Source organism: Channa argus, chromosome 24 (assembly GCF_033026475.1).
Source record: "Channa argus isolate prfri chromosome 24, Channa argus male v1.0, whole genome shotgun sequence".
Taxonomy (NCBI): Eukaryota; Metazoa; Chordata; class Actinopteri; order Anabantiformes; family Channidae; genus Channa; species Channa argus.
In genome coordinates, this window is record NC_090220.1 from 6,545,193 (window position 1) to 6,558,616 (window position 13,424).

At 40.8% G+C, this 13,424-nt stretch overlaps 1 protein-coding gene across 2 annotated transcripts; it reads right to left on the reverse strand.

Moving 5' to 3' along the window:
- Window positions 1–661: 661 nt before the first annotated feature.
- prdm15 (PR domain containing 15) lies at window positions 662–13,342 on the reverse strand. 2 transcript variants are annotated; one of them, XM_067494374.1, is made up of 24 exons: window positions 13,229–13,342; window positions 12,621–12,660; window positions 12,399–12,492; window positions 12,024–12,177; window positions 11,761–11,913; window positions 11,556–11,667; window positions 11,392–11,475; window positions 11,093–11,302; window positions 10,267–10,476; window positions 10,016–10,110; window positions 9,846–9,933; window positions 9,579–9,746; window positions 8,219–8,313; window positions 7,981–8,112; window positions 6,709–6,849; window positions 6,221–6,384; window positions 5,757–5,836; window positions 4,274–4,393; window positions 4,005–4,136; window positions 3,794–3,877; window positions 3,335–3,510; window positions 3,183–3,263; window positions 2,736–2,957; window positions 662–1,759 (listed from the first exon to the last, which is right to left on the reverse strand). In XM_067494374.1, the coding sequence occupies exons 1-24, from the start codon at window positions 13,325–13,327 to the stop codon at window positions 1,223–1,225; spliced, it is 3,471 nt and encodes a 1,156-aa protein (XP_067350475.1). In that variant the 5' UTR covers window positions 13,328–13,342; the 3' UTR covers window positions 662–1,222. The 2 variants fall into 2 exon arrangements, with proteins under 2 accessions (XP_067350475.1, XP_067350474.1); XM_067494373.1 differs by having other exon boundaries at window positions 9,579–9,933.
- Window positions 13,343–13,424: the final 82 nt, after the last annotated feature.

Below are 13,424 nucleotides of genomic sequence, written 5' to 3' on the forward strand. Positions count from 1 at the left end.
AGCTGCACCCACACTAATATCAGCCATTACACAAATCATTAATACACCTTCTCCACCCCATTTAAGGTGGCCCATGTTATCCGCTGCTTAAGAAGGCTACTCTCACTCCTAATATAAAAAAACAAACAAACAGCTAAAAACAAAACTATTTCTCAACTTTCTATGCACTTAAATATTTAAATAAGACTTTTTCCACTAATGGATCTCATGAAATGGAATAACTTCTTCTCATAGCACTCTGCTTTAATTTTTTCTCGAGTTCTATTTTTGCTTGTCTTGTATCTCACTTGTATGTCACTTTGGATAAAAGAGTCTGTCAAATGACTAAATGTGAATATAAGGCCATTCTGTCTCGGTTTTTGCATTATAAAGCACCAAATCTTTAAAATGCATGACAAGCCTTGAGTACGGCCAGGCAGTTTGTTCATTCTCTTTTATGTGGAGCTATACTTTTGTAATTCATGGAGCAGGTGATTTGACAATTGTATTATTAACATTAGCAAAAATGTTGATGTTGTTTATGTTGATTTGTCATCACTGTATCATTAATTCTGAATGAATACATTTTAAAAATCACCTACAAATCCGACAACAGTATCAGCAACAAACACCACCCACACACACCTGAATGTCTATGAAGACACATGAAAACAAGAACCAGTTTAAAGAGATGTTCTGTTTAGAAAATAACAGTAGAAAAGGCTCCACAGGGGTTGCCATACAGTTCAACAATAATTAGTTTACAGCATTCAAAAATAACATTTCGTGACTTAGCCACTTGGTACATATCCCAGCAAGGGTTTTCATTGAACTTGTTCAAATGCACGTGTGTTTTCTTTCTTCATGTACTATTACAGATGTCATGTTTTGAGCAGCAGGGTGATCTTGGAAAACATGCATGTTTTAAAAAGGCTTGTAAGGCATTAGATTTTTCAACATGTTGCTTTGGTTTGAAATGTAAATCTTCCAGAGGAGTTTCAGGGACTTTGGCTAAATGTACCATTCTTTCTCTATTTTCTTTTTAAATAAACAGCCACTTAGTTTTGTCAGTAGAAAAGAGGGAAAAAAAAAAATCACTTTCATTTTATTAACCTCCATTGGGCTGGAGAGGCATCTGGGTGATCAAAGTGATCCAAGCTTTGTACACTTCAGTTCAGCTATGAAATCTTTATTATGTAACAATGTCTGTGTGTGTGAGGTGACCAGCACCTCCAGTCTCATCTCAGTAGCTGAACATCTGCTGTGTAGAGCTACTCTGCTGCTGTGGAATGGGTGGCTGGCTCTGGCTGGCTCGTCCTGGCTCTGGGCCCTGGCTTTGGGCCTCCTGACACTCCCCTTGAGTACCTTCCACCACGGGGGTGACCTGGCTGCCTTCAGCTGCTGGTACTGACCTCCAGGCCAGTGTCGGGGACTCCAGTTGGTGGCCCATGGGGTTGACCAAGGTAGTGAGGTTGATGAAGTGGGCAACTGACTGAGGCGCTGGTCCACCGCTTGGAGCCACAGTCTCTGGAATGAGCTCGGCAGGACGGTTGTGAAGCATGGCAGAGCCGCTGACAGTGTCAAAGGTGACTGTGAGGATGGAATTGTCCAGTGTGAGGGGTCTGTCGCTGGCTGTCAGGTGGCCCACAGCTACCGGCTGCAGGCTGGTAAACTGAGCAGGGGCGTGGCTGGTGATGGGTGTAACGGTGATATTAGTCAGCCCCACCGAACTGTTAGGGGAGGAGGCTGATGGTGCGCTGGGGTCGGCAAGGACCACCACCTGAAACAGCCAAAGAAGCTCAATCAAAAAAAAATAATAAAATAAAAATAATTTCTGACTGACACCTGGTTGTTGATTTAATTGTTTTGATGTGTGGCTGCCATCTAATGCAAAATGAGCTAATATTTTCCATGAAATGGCTCAATTTCAACATCTGATATGTTGTTTATATTCTAATGTGAATAAAATATGGGTTAATGAGATTTGCAAATCATTGCATTCCATTTTTATTTATATTTTACACATCTTCCCAACTTTTTTTGAACTGGGGTTGTAGTAAAATCAGTTTTAAAAGTTTGATGATCTCTTCAAAATAAAAAATGCTTAAGGTTTCATCAGCAATGTCTGTTATACATACAAATTATTCAACTATAAAATGTTTTTAAGGAATTACTGTGTTTAAAGAAATAAAAACTTTGCTTACAGTATTTGTTCACATACTGTAATAACAATGACAACACTGTAATGAAAAATTTATTAAAAACTTAAATAATAGCAAATGTCAAACTATCACCTATAACTTAATATGGGATGTCAAGACAATACTAATAAAAGCTGTGAATTATAAATCAGTTATAACTATATGATTTTACTATGATTTATCTACACATTGATTCTGCAGTGCTAAGTTATTACTTTCTCATCTGTCACAAAGTTTTATACAATTGCTTTAATGTATTATCATCTATAATTTTGTTATGGTGTTGTGGTATCTCAGGTTTTTAGATTTGCAGATTATATTTCTTTACTAACCATTTTTATTTTATTAGATGATAGATATAAATAAAAATAACAAAAAGAGCCACAAGGCCAGAATGATAATAACATTGTTTTCACTCAAATGTATACAATCGTTGCAGCTTTATTTTGTTTAATATTTACATATTCGTCTTTATTTTTATGGGCTCTATTACCAAAGCTTCTTTGTAAGAATTTAGATTAGAAATTATAGTAAGAAGTAAAAGTATAATTGTACCTGCTGGATACTCTGCACAGCAGAGCTGGTCTCCGTCTCATCACCAACGATGACAGCATTGAATTCAGCCATGGCCTCGTGCCTTGGCTCTGTGAAATCTACATACTCCTCAGGCTCAGAGAGCTCCGGCTCTGCTGGAACTCTCTGCTTCTTCTTGGAGTGCCGGACTGGTCGGTTTGTCCTTTCTTGAGACATGCCATCTTTTTCTAGGGTCAAGGTGGGCTAAAGGAGGAAGGTGAAACATTTGATACAATCGATGGCTGTGATGTCTCATAGCATGCACACAGGCACATTCACCCCATCATTTGTTCAGCTGTTCAGAACACACACTGGCGTCATGAGGATCACCGTGATCGGGTCTCCTTATCTGCTGTAAGCTACTGTTTCGTACAGTTAGCGTGAGCCAAAAACAAGCAAACAAACAAAACAACAGAATTTGAATCAAACCTGCACAATGCTGATAGACGAATCATTGATTGTCGAAGGTTCCTGAAGGTCATCAAACTCATCGATTCTCACGGATACCACCTAGAGGCATAAAGGAGAACAATAAGCTTATCTTTCTGTCAAACACATGCTGACAGATTGTCCTAGCTCACCTCTGGGTGTTTACGTCGCAGGTGGCGATTCATGGATGCGCGGGTGGACACCTTGGTCCCACAGAGATGACATGACTGGGCCTCCACCTTCTCATGGGTCAGGTGGACGTGCTTCTGCAGCATGTACTCTGTCAAGTATTTCTTATCACATGTCGCACATGTCCAGGTCTTACCAACTGCAGCGAGAGAGAGCGAGAGAAAGAGAGAGAGAACCATGTTAATGCCCTGTTCCCAACGCAAAATTTTCTGTAGTTTTATAAAAAACATCTTATAATTTGAATGGTTGCTAGTTCGGCTTCTTATTTTTCAGCTGGCTGTATTAATCAGGCTGCTTTCTATGAACATCCGAGGAAAAAAAGCTAAATTACAGTCTCCCATTTTCAGCTTACAAGTGGCTTAGAATAGTTACAGTAACCAAATGAGTGGCCTGGTTTTAACATGCTGTGAAATGAGACTTGCCTGTATGGATGAGCTTGTGTGTCTCCAGAGTTGTCCTCTCACTGAAAGTCTTTCCACACAGCTCACACATAAAGTCCTTTATACCTGCCAAGTGTCATGACAATAAACATACATCATGTAGTTTTGGTCTAGTTTGCAATGTCAGTGTCAGATGAAAAAACTGTGTTGTGAATGCTTTATTTTTAAGTTCCTCGCAGCTTTGCTGACTTGCCTGTATGTCTCTTGTAGTGTTTCAGCATGTTGACCTTTTGGGCAAATTTGCGGTTACACTCCTTACACTCATACTCTTTGATGCCCTTGTGAAGCTTCATGTGGTGCCTCAGTGCATGTTTGGTTTTCATGCCTACAAGGGAAAACATTTCTTTAATGGCAATGACCGAAACATCAACTACTCTAATATCACTGTTGTTTATTAAGGAATAGAAAAAATAAAATAAATAAAAAGTCATGAGGTGTGTGATGTAGGAGCGAGGACTTGACCTTTCCCGCACTCTGCACACAGGAAGTCTCGGATGTCGTCGTGAACCCTGAGGTGCTCCTTCAGCATGTCTTTCCTGGCGAATGACTTGCCACACTTATCGCAGCTGTGGCTCTTCACCCCTTAATGATCACATGCATGAAATTAGTTACCCTGTCTCTAAATGCAATGTTGGGGTTAAGGCTTAAGCAAATGTGTTGTCTAATATTATTACTGTTCATAGTTTTATTAATATTACTAGTAGTTACCTTATGCAGCAGCATGTTACGGAGTTAAAAACCACAATTTTTAAAAAGGTTTTTCAATAATAATTAATGTTTTCTAGATGAATGTGTTGCTCAGGAGGAGCTAACTTTGTTTATAAATGAAGCTGGTTTAACTTTAGAATTTGTGAGTTGGAAACATGAGTGTCTGAGCGTGAAACTGGCATCTCGACCTTGTGATGGGAATTAGCAGTGTACATTATTTAACACAGTGTTACCATAGGTGTTAAAGTGGATCCATCTGTTCATGGACATGACACTCTGATGACACATCATGACAAATGTACAAGGAACGTTTCTAACTGCGAAGCTCTGCAGTATGAAATTAAAGGACGCCTTCACTCACATTGAACTTGCTTCTTTTGGCTCTAGTTTGAGTACCAGATGTAAACGAATGCCCTTAAAGTTCTCTCTGACTTCCCTATATTAACATATCTCTTTAATTTTAGCTAAAAAACACCTCCAGATGGCATCACTTGATGGAAACCCTACAGTTCAGATTGTGTTATCCTGATGCGATGGAGTTTGTAATCATGGCTCCTCCAGCTCCTCTAGATGAAATTATCTTAACTCCTAATGATGAAACACTCATCTGGGTGATGTCACCTGGAGGAGTTTTTCAGCTAGAAGCAGAGAAATATTTTAATATAGGGTAGTCAGAGGGAGGTTTAGAAGCATGTACAAACCGGCGCTAAACTAAAGCCATAGAAAGCAAGTAATAAATTGTTGGAGTAGCTCTTTAATATTAGTATTTTGTCAGTTTTGTGAATGAGGTTTTCCTACAATCAAAACAGAACAGAAGCCCGGCAATTTCTTGGGTGCGGATTGTGCTGAAGATCAAACATCAGGAACATTAGAGAACTTTATGACAAGAATGTGAAAATGCCCTTGCATAAGGACCCCTGTTTTGGCAGGTGGAAACCCTTAACATAACACACCCAAACATCTGTCCACAACGAAGAAAACGTTTCTAATAGGTTCGAAGGCAGAGCAGCAGATCATGTAGGAGCCTATGGTTTTAGTGCATCATGTTTTACAAGGAAAAACATGAACTATCCAAAAGATAGTTATAGAAATCCAAAGATATTTTAAAATGGCCTGGACAGATTTGTTGGTACGTCTACAAAAGATAAAAAAATTAAATATTGAAGTAAATATTGAAGCAATCATACAGACAAGACAAACATTTTCTACACAGTTCTCTGCAGGGACTGCTGCTCACCAGTGTGGATGATCTTGTGCCTTTCCAGGTTACCAATACTGTTGAAGATTCGGCCACAAATTTCACACGGATGGATGTACCTTTAGAATAGATCAGACATTGTACACTTTAAAGCATTTGTACTGCAGCGGGTTAACTTCTGTTCAAATTAGTTCCTAGCTACAAACTTAAAAAGACTTGAGCCCTTAATCATAACCACACTCCAAACCTTTCAATAATCATCACGTTTAATTACAAATCATTAGTAACACACTACTTATGTTGCAGCTGCATCCTATAAAACACCTTCAGCTCTGTCTCTTCTTTTCACATGGTTTTTTTTCTACACCACACATCAGCTGACATCCCTGACTCCATACTTATCTGGTACTTCAGCCTTCTTCTTCAAGGCTGTGCAAGCAGAAACAGCACCACCAACAGTGTAAACTGGTACACATTTTTACTACAACTTCCTGGAGTCTTACTTCTGCACTGAAGGGTCAGGCAGCTGCTCTCTGTGGATGACCAGGTGTGCGTTGTATGTGGCTTTTAGCGCGAAGCGTCGGTTACAGATACCACAGCCGTAGCCTCTCTCCTTGTGCTGCTCCATGATGTGCTTTAGGTAATCTTTCCCCTTTGCAAACGAAAGCTGCAAACACAAAGGTCAGAAGCTTTTGTATTTGTGTGTGATCATTATTAAAAAACAGATTAGTGCACTCCTTGTAGGTGTACTGTGCTCCATCTAAGGGGTCCTTTATATCTCTGATACCATAGTTGTGATTCTTAAATAGCCATGACCGTGTTGTGAACTTTGCTCAAGGCAACTGAAGAAAGAATAAACTCTTTTTATACTAACATGTACTTCAACCAACTCTCTGAGCATGATTACAAGTTAATGAGTGGGTCCTGATAAGAATATACAGTCTGTGTTGATGTCTGCAGGCATTCTCCACGTCTGTCTGTCTGTCCTTACTTGACATTTCTTGCAGTTGTACTTGTGGTGCTCTGGATCATCTTCATCTTCATCCTCATCCGTGTCATCGCTGTTGCCTGCTGAGATGCCGATCTTTCTGATGAAGTCTTCTCTCTCCTGCTCGTCCATTAAGGCTATGTCCTGAAGGAAGTATGTATCAATCTTTTATCTAACATGGTGCATTATAAGCATGTGAGTCTTAAAATTAGCACAGCAAAATCAAAATTTCACCCATGTGGTGTTACACCTGGTTCTTTTTATTCCTCATAATAATACAAAAGTCCTTCGACTTAACTATATTAAGCTCCATACAACGTGGTTCCTTACATTTGTGTTTTTTAAATGGATGAAATTGTTAATACACTTCCACAAAAAAGAAGAAACCCACTTTTTTTCCTGAAAAAACACGAAACTTATGTAATGTAATAAAAGAAGTTACAATCTGAGTTTGCCCTAATCCAACAAAATATTTAGAATTTCATGTCTGAAAATGTCCCTCACAGAATTTTTGGGAAATGATTATGAATCATTTATACTAATGTGTTACTTTTTAAAATTACTTTTGTCAGTTTCAAGTTATTCCAGAGAAAAGAAATGTAGATTCTTTTTTGGGTGGAAGTTTACTCACAATTCCATCCATGTTTGTATGTGAAAACACATGTTTGGGATGTACTAAGCATACAGTATGGTATGGTAAAACATGTCAACCTGATAATTTATGTAAGTTAATTGATGTTATCTAAATCTAATGTGTGATGATAGTGGAAATTAGGTGTTAAGGAGCATTGCTGCTTTCTCTGCTGGCTGGTAAACTTTGCATATCAATGGCACTTCTGTGTTAGTAGTCTGTTGGGACAGCTGTCTCCTCAGCTAAACAGCAGCAAATGCCATTTTCCAGAAGAGAGTAACAGCACAGAGAACAAGATAGTCTATGATTCCAATTGTCCAGGAGTAAAAATATTCATAGTGTAGAGTTGTGAGAATCAGACAGAAAGCAATTATGCAGAATTTGAGGTAGTTTGTATGTTTTCCTAATGTGTTACCACAGCAAAAGCCCTGACATTGCTGATGCTGAGAGGTAAGCAGTGGAGACAGGATGGACACTATCTGAAATAAGATGCATCAATACGATCCTTTTGAATAAAACAACCTGAGGTAAGTAGCAGCGTGTACAACTCAATTTTTCTGTGTCATTAGAGCATTTCTTGCAGTTTTGATGTGGTTCAACTTTCAGTATCAGATTGGAAAAGTCTTCCTTCCTCACTTTCCCACCTTGAAGTGAACGTGAATGTGATCTCGAAGGACGTCCACACGGAAGAACTTGCGGCCGCAGATCTCACATGTGTACTTCTTATCACCATGAGTCAACAGGTGCTTGTTCATGTTGCTCCTGCAGGAGAACACCTGTGCACACACATCCGCATACATTAAGCATGTCACTGATAAAGTACCTGAGAACACCTGTGGTGCATTTTTGTGTCATTAATCTTAGCTACTGTGCACAGTTCACCTTTCCACAGATGGGACAGGGAGACGGCTCTTTCCTGTATTTGGTCCCTTCTTCCCCATTTACCTCCAGCTCTTCTCTCTTCATGTGCTTTGGTCCTGCCCAGATGCATTATGGGGTCAGTTCAGCATAGAGCTTATAGGGCCAGCAGAAGTAACAGAAGCAACTAGAATGACTCAAGTTAGAACTTTCTACACACTTATTGAGATGTTTCTAAGATGTATTTAAAATAATTTGAATTATAAATGTGTATATTCATCCTGGCACAAAATCAAATTTTTCTCAGCCTGTCATAAATTAAACTAAATATACTGGAGAGGTTAGCGCTGCTAGAAGGTCCCCAGCTAGAAGTATGGGTGGGTGGATGATTAAAAGTAAATTCTGCACTATTTTCCACAGCTGTAATTTTTCCTACAGTTCATTTCATCCCTGCAGCATTTGAAGGCGGCATGAGTGTGTCCACCGTTTCACCAACCTTCATTAAATCTCGGGTATACAATGCCAGGCTGCTAAAAAAGACACCGTTACCTACAAACAATAAACTACTCTGTTCTGTTTAAATGAAAGACACATCTGTAAAATGTAAAAATGTACAATGTAAGACAGCAAAACCATGACTAAAATAACGTTACATGAATGTGAACATAATAAACATCTTAAAACTGTTTATCCTTGACTTCTGCCATTAGTGTATGAAGTACCAGAAGAAACCTGAGCACCACCTTCCTCTGCCTCTGGCAGCACAGTATGTTCTCATTCTGCTGCCCGGCACCATCCAGACAACAATATAATTTCTTGGAAAGGTGTTGTCATGTTTGTTCAGCTCTTGTTGTCATGCCTTCCTATGATTGGCTCAGGAGTTTTAGAGCTTTTTCCATCTGTGATCTTACTGGTTGTGAATATGTTTAATAATTATCACACCCTCAAATGGCACCCTGTGGCTGCCCAGCATGTGTGGGTGGAATCTACTGCTTTGCACTTGTTTGATTAAAATAAGTAGGAATGTTGTTATGCCAAAACCAGTAGCGGCATTGGGTCCTATCCTGCCTTTGTATACTTGTACTCATACTCAATGAAACTTCTCAGGTGAATTTTTTTCTTTTTAGCAGAAGTTGCTCCATTTATTTAACACTGGTCGCTGCTATATTTGTTTTTAGTGCTTGTATTGGTACTGGCAGGTACACAAATCTAAATAATTGTACTCAATCTGGTAAAAAGTGGAATCAGGAAGAATAAGATCAATTTCAGCATGAATGACACAAGCAAATATGAAGTAAATGTTACATTTTTTCTTCCATGCCTCTCTTCCTAAAACAATGAAGCATAACATTACAGTAAAACTTTCCGCTCTTGTGCGACTCACCCATTCCGTGCCTCCTGTGGTGCTCCTGCATGACGTCTTTGCGATAGAACATCTTGTTGCAGATCTCACAGGAATAGAGCTTCTCACCGTGCTTCTTCTTGTGCTTGGAGAGGTTGCTGTTGGTGGAGAAGAAGCGCGAGCAGATATCGCACTGGAATGTCTTGTCATCTGTTTTGCAATGAATGAAACCAAACAGGATAAGATGTGAAGTGTGATCAGTAAAATATTTATGGAAAACAAAACAAACAAACAAAAAGATTATCCTACCTGTCCGGCAGTTGTGAAACTTTAAGGCATTCTCCAGGCGAAAGGATTTCTCACATGTGTTGCATTTATATTTGTACTCTTGGTCAGGCTGGTGGGTCCACAGTAGAAGAAGACATTAACCAACACATTAAATAAAAGCCCTTGAGGTAACAGTTTGGAGTGTTACCCACCATATTCTTGCTGTGCTTGTAAGAGATGTGCTGCTTCAGACTCTCTTTACGGCTGAACAACTTGTCACATTCATCACACTTGAACAGCTTATCACCTGGGAGGATGCACGTGTAAGAGCACAAAGATACCTAAATAGTACACATGCACTCATTTGCGATTGACTATTTGATTTTTTTGACTAATTATTCAGAGAGATAATGAATTAAAGACTGTTTTGAGGAAAAACAGAGTTTAGAAAACCCGCACATACCATGAGATCGGATGTGTCTGTTGAGGTTGCTGCTGTTCTGAAAGACCTTGTTACAGAGGGAGCAGCGGTAAACCTTCTTATACTCTCTGGCTTTGTGTTTCTTCATGACAGCTCCACTGTCTGGAACACTGTCTTCAGTTGCGTGACCTGCCGCCGCCACCACCACCTCTGGGGCCACTGGCTCTGAGGTCTCCACTGTGGGCCTAACATCTGCACACATGTGAAATTACAATACATGCAGCGTCGTATGGCAACAGAGGTCAATCTGATACTCGATTGCTGAGCTCAATATTTATATAGATAATGTGAGTTAACTGCTGGTGGACATGGGAGCCATCTTGTGAGGACTCCCCTACCTGAACAGTACTCTGAACAGATATTGATTAGCAACATTTTCTTAGAATGTTATCTGACAACCTCAGCAGCATGTACCTAAACCTACTGCTGTTTTATGTTGCGTTATACACACTCCACAGCGACAGAAAACTGTAACAGTGATGGTGATTGTGCAGTAAAGCAAGAGAACAAATTGCTTTTTCCAGTAGAGGAGAAAAGCGAGACCTATATCTGACTGCACTGCACTGTGAAATGCAACCCCTGTGGAATAACAAGCACCTCTGCTCTGTGGATCAGTGTGGGTCTAAAAAAGGTTAGAGCAGTGAGCTTTTGGCCAGAAGGTCAACAGTTCAATCCCTGGGCTGGCAGTGTAAAAATGTTGGTAGAGCAAGTGGAAATTCAGCGCCTGCCACCTCCCTCATCAACACTGCTGTGGGGCCTTATGAGCGAACTCTCAGCAATTATATGCATTTCTAAACCATTTGATTACCTTTATGTTTGTTTGTGATGGCTGTGGCTCCAGGTCTGCGTCCCTTAGCTCTCCTCCCTCTGCCCTGCCCTGTCTTGGCTCCTGGCTGGATGGCAGGTAGGGCAACCTCGTCCTCATCTGGACCAACCAGGCTCTCCTGCTGGGGCAAGAGTGTATCGCTTGCAAGCACTGTTACTTTCTTCACCTCCTCAAGATGACCCAGCATGTTCCCTGTGAAGGGCAGGATTAAACAGGGGGTCGAGCATGTGTGCAACCAAATTTGAAACAGTCTGACTTCTACTCCTGGATCTTTATCTTACCTGCACCATCTTCTTCAGCTGCTGAGGGTATGTGGGCTCCAGATTTCTCTGAGGGGTCATTTTCAGCAGATGAAGATGTCACATCTGAGAAGAGAGTAAAATCTTTCAGCATCAACTCACACTGTTTGTCCAGTGAAAGGCATTACGGCTGCAGCGTTACCTACCTGTTATGGATGGTGGTGGGGGTTGAACTGGAGGCTTCAGCATGGGCTTCTCCATTTTCTTGGCATAAAAGGCTCCATACCAGACTCTCAGCTCTGTTCCTGGGAGCACGTCCTGGGAAACAACCAGCACACACAAACATGGAACCTAACTAATCTTCTATTAGAAACTAAATGAAAGGCTCAGATTTAGAATGGGAGCAGGTACCTGGGAGGTGTTGAAGTACACATCGTCGTCCTGCTGGTAAGCCGTCAGATTCTGGTGTTTGTGGTCAGTTGCAGGTCGCACTAGCATCATCCAGTTGCAGTCTTCTTCACTACTGGAGTCGAAACACACCACAATGCCATTCTTCTGGAAAATCTGCCGAAGGCATAAGGAAGGAATTTAAAATATTTCATCAAATCCATTCTTGTAAGAAATTATTTGTCCTCTCTCTGTAAAAAACTTGGTCAGAATTAATCTCTCTGCACCTTCAGAGGAAATGTTCCTTCCTTCTCAAGATGGAAGACCCTTTTAGCCTCAAAGGGCCCAAACCTGGTCCTCTTGACCAGCCGTCGCAGGACAAACACCCCTTCCACCCCATTAGCCACCTCTCTGATCTCTAGGCTGTTTGGTAGAGAGGATCTAAACCAGGACATAAACATAGTATGTATGTTATAAAAAGGCAAAGCAACGTGCCAAATCAAAAATCAGTTAGTTTTATGATGCATGTAACATTGTTTTATTTGACCATTTTACTATAAAATGTGGGTTTGTGTGTTGATACAAATGTAGCAAATAGAATGGCACGTTTCTCAAACTTTGTAATTTAGTTGCAGTCAGTGAACCCAGACACTGTCCCTCACCGTGCTCGGCTGAGGACGAATGAGTCCTGGACGGTCACCAGTGGTCCCAGCTCAGGACACTCAGAATCATGGTACTGTCCACAGTCCTCACACCCTGTGACACAGATGACAACTGTCACACACAGCCATACTGATTCTCTCTCTCTCTCTCAGACATACACACACACACACACACACACACACACACAAACACAATTCAGGAGCATCTGGATTCATACTCACAGATTAATTCATCTGGCATCTGCTCAGCCATTATTCTAACCTACAAATAGAGGAAAACGTAGTTTACAGCAGAACTTTATTTAAATAAATAAAGATCAGGACTTCCCTTTTCTATGAAAATATACACATTTAGATAATGGAACGACTTTTCACAGTGTATTAGAACAGAACTTTTGAGCTGCATACACATGTAAATGGACCCTTCAGTTGGACTGAATACGTCAGACTTCCCGGCTCAATAGTGATGTGTAATAATAGTAACTGCTTTAAGGTAGAGACGGTGCACTTGGAGCACGCGTGTTAGCCTATGCAGTTCGGGTAGGAGATGGGATCCAGGATTTGAATCGTTCCCAAACTCTAGCCGGGTTTTAACTCCGATCTGAGCGGCTCCTCTTCACTAAAATGTAACAAAGAACAGTCGGCATGGCGGATGGACCGGAGACGCAAACCCTCAAACCGGAGTCGATGTTCTTCACCGCCGTGCAGTCAACGGTAGAGGCGGTTCAGAGAAACCCCGAGCGAACAGGACAAACCGGCTGCACCTTTACTAAAAAACGGCGTCGCCATTTAGACGAAAAGTGATGTACATTTATGGGAAAAGACGTTACCTTTTCTGCAAAAGACCCTTCATTTATCGAATCCTGACTCCAGGTTCCAATCCGCTCCAGAAACGGCGCAGGACCGGAAACGAGTCGCGTCGAGTGCATTGTGGGAGATGTAGGCTCGTCAGTATAGCTAGGCCGCAGGTGAAAGAAGCAGTAATGATGTAATACAAGGTCGTTTCTCAGTTCCTTTAACACAAAA

Coding starts and splice junctions, on each gene's coding strand:
- prdm15 (XM_067494373.1), bottom strand. CDS start 13,327: ATGCACTCGACGCGACTCGTTTCCGGTCCTGCGCCGTTTCTGGAGCGG. Junction 12,178..12,398: donor TTCGTCCTCAGCCGAGCACG/GTGAGGGACAGT, acceptor GTCCTGGTTTAG/ATCCTCTCTACCAAACAGCC. Junction 1,760..2,735: donor CTGTGCAGAGTATCCAGCAG/GTACAATTATAC, acceptor TGGCTGTTTCAG/GTGGTGGTCCTTGCCGACCC.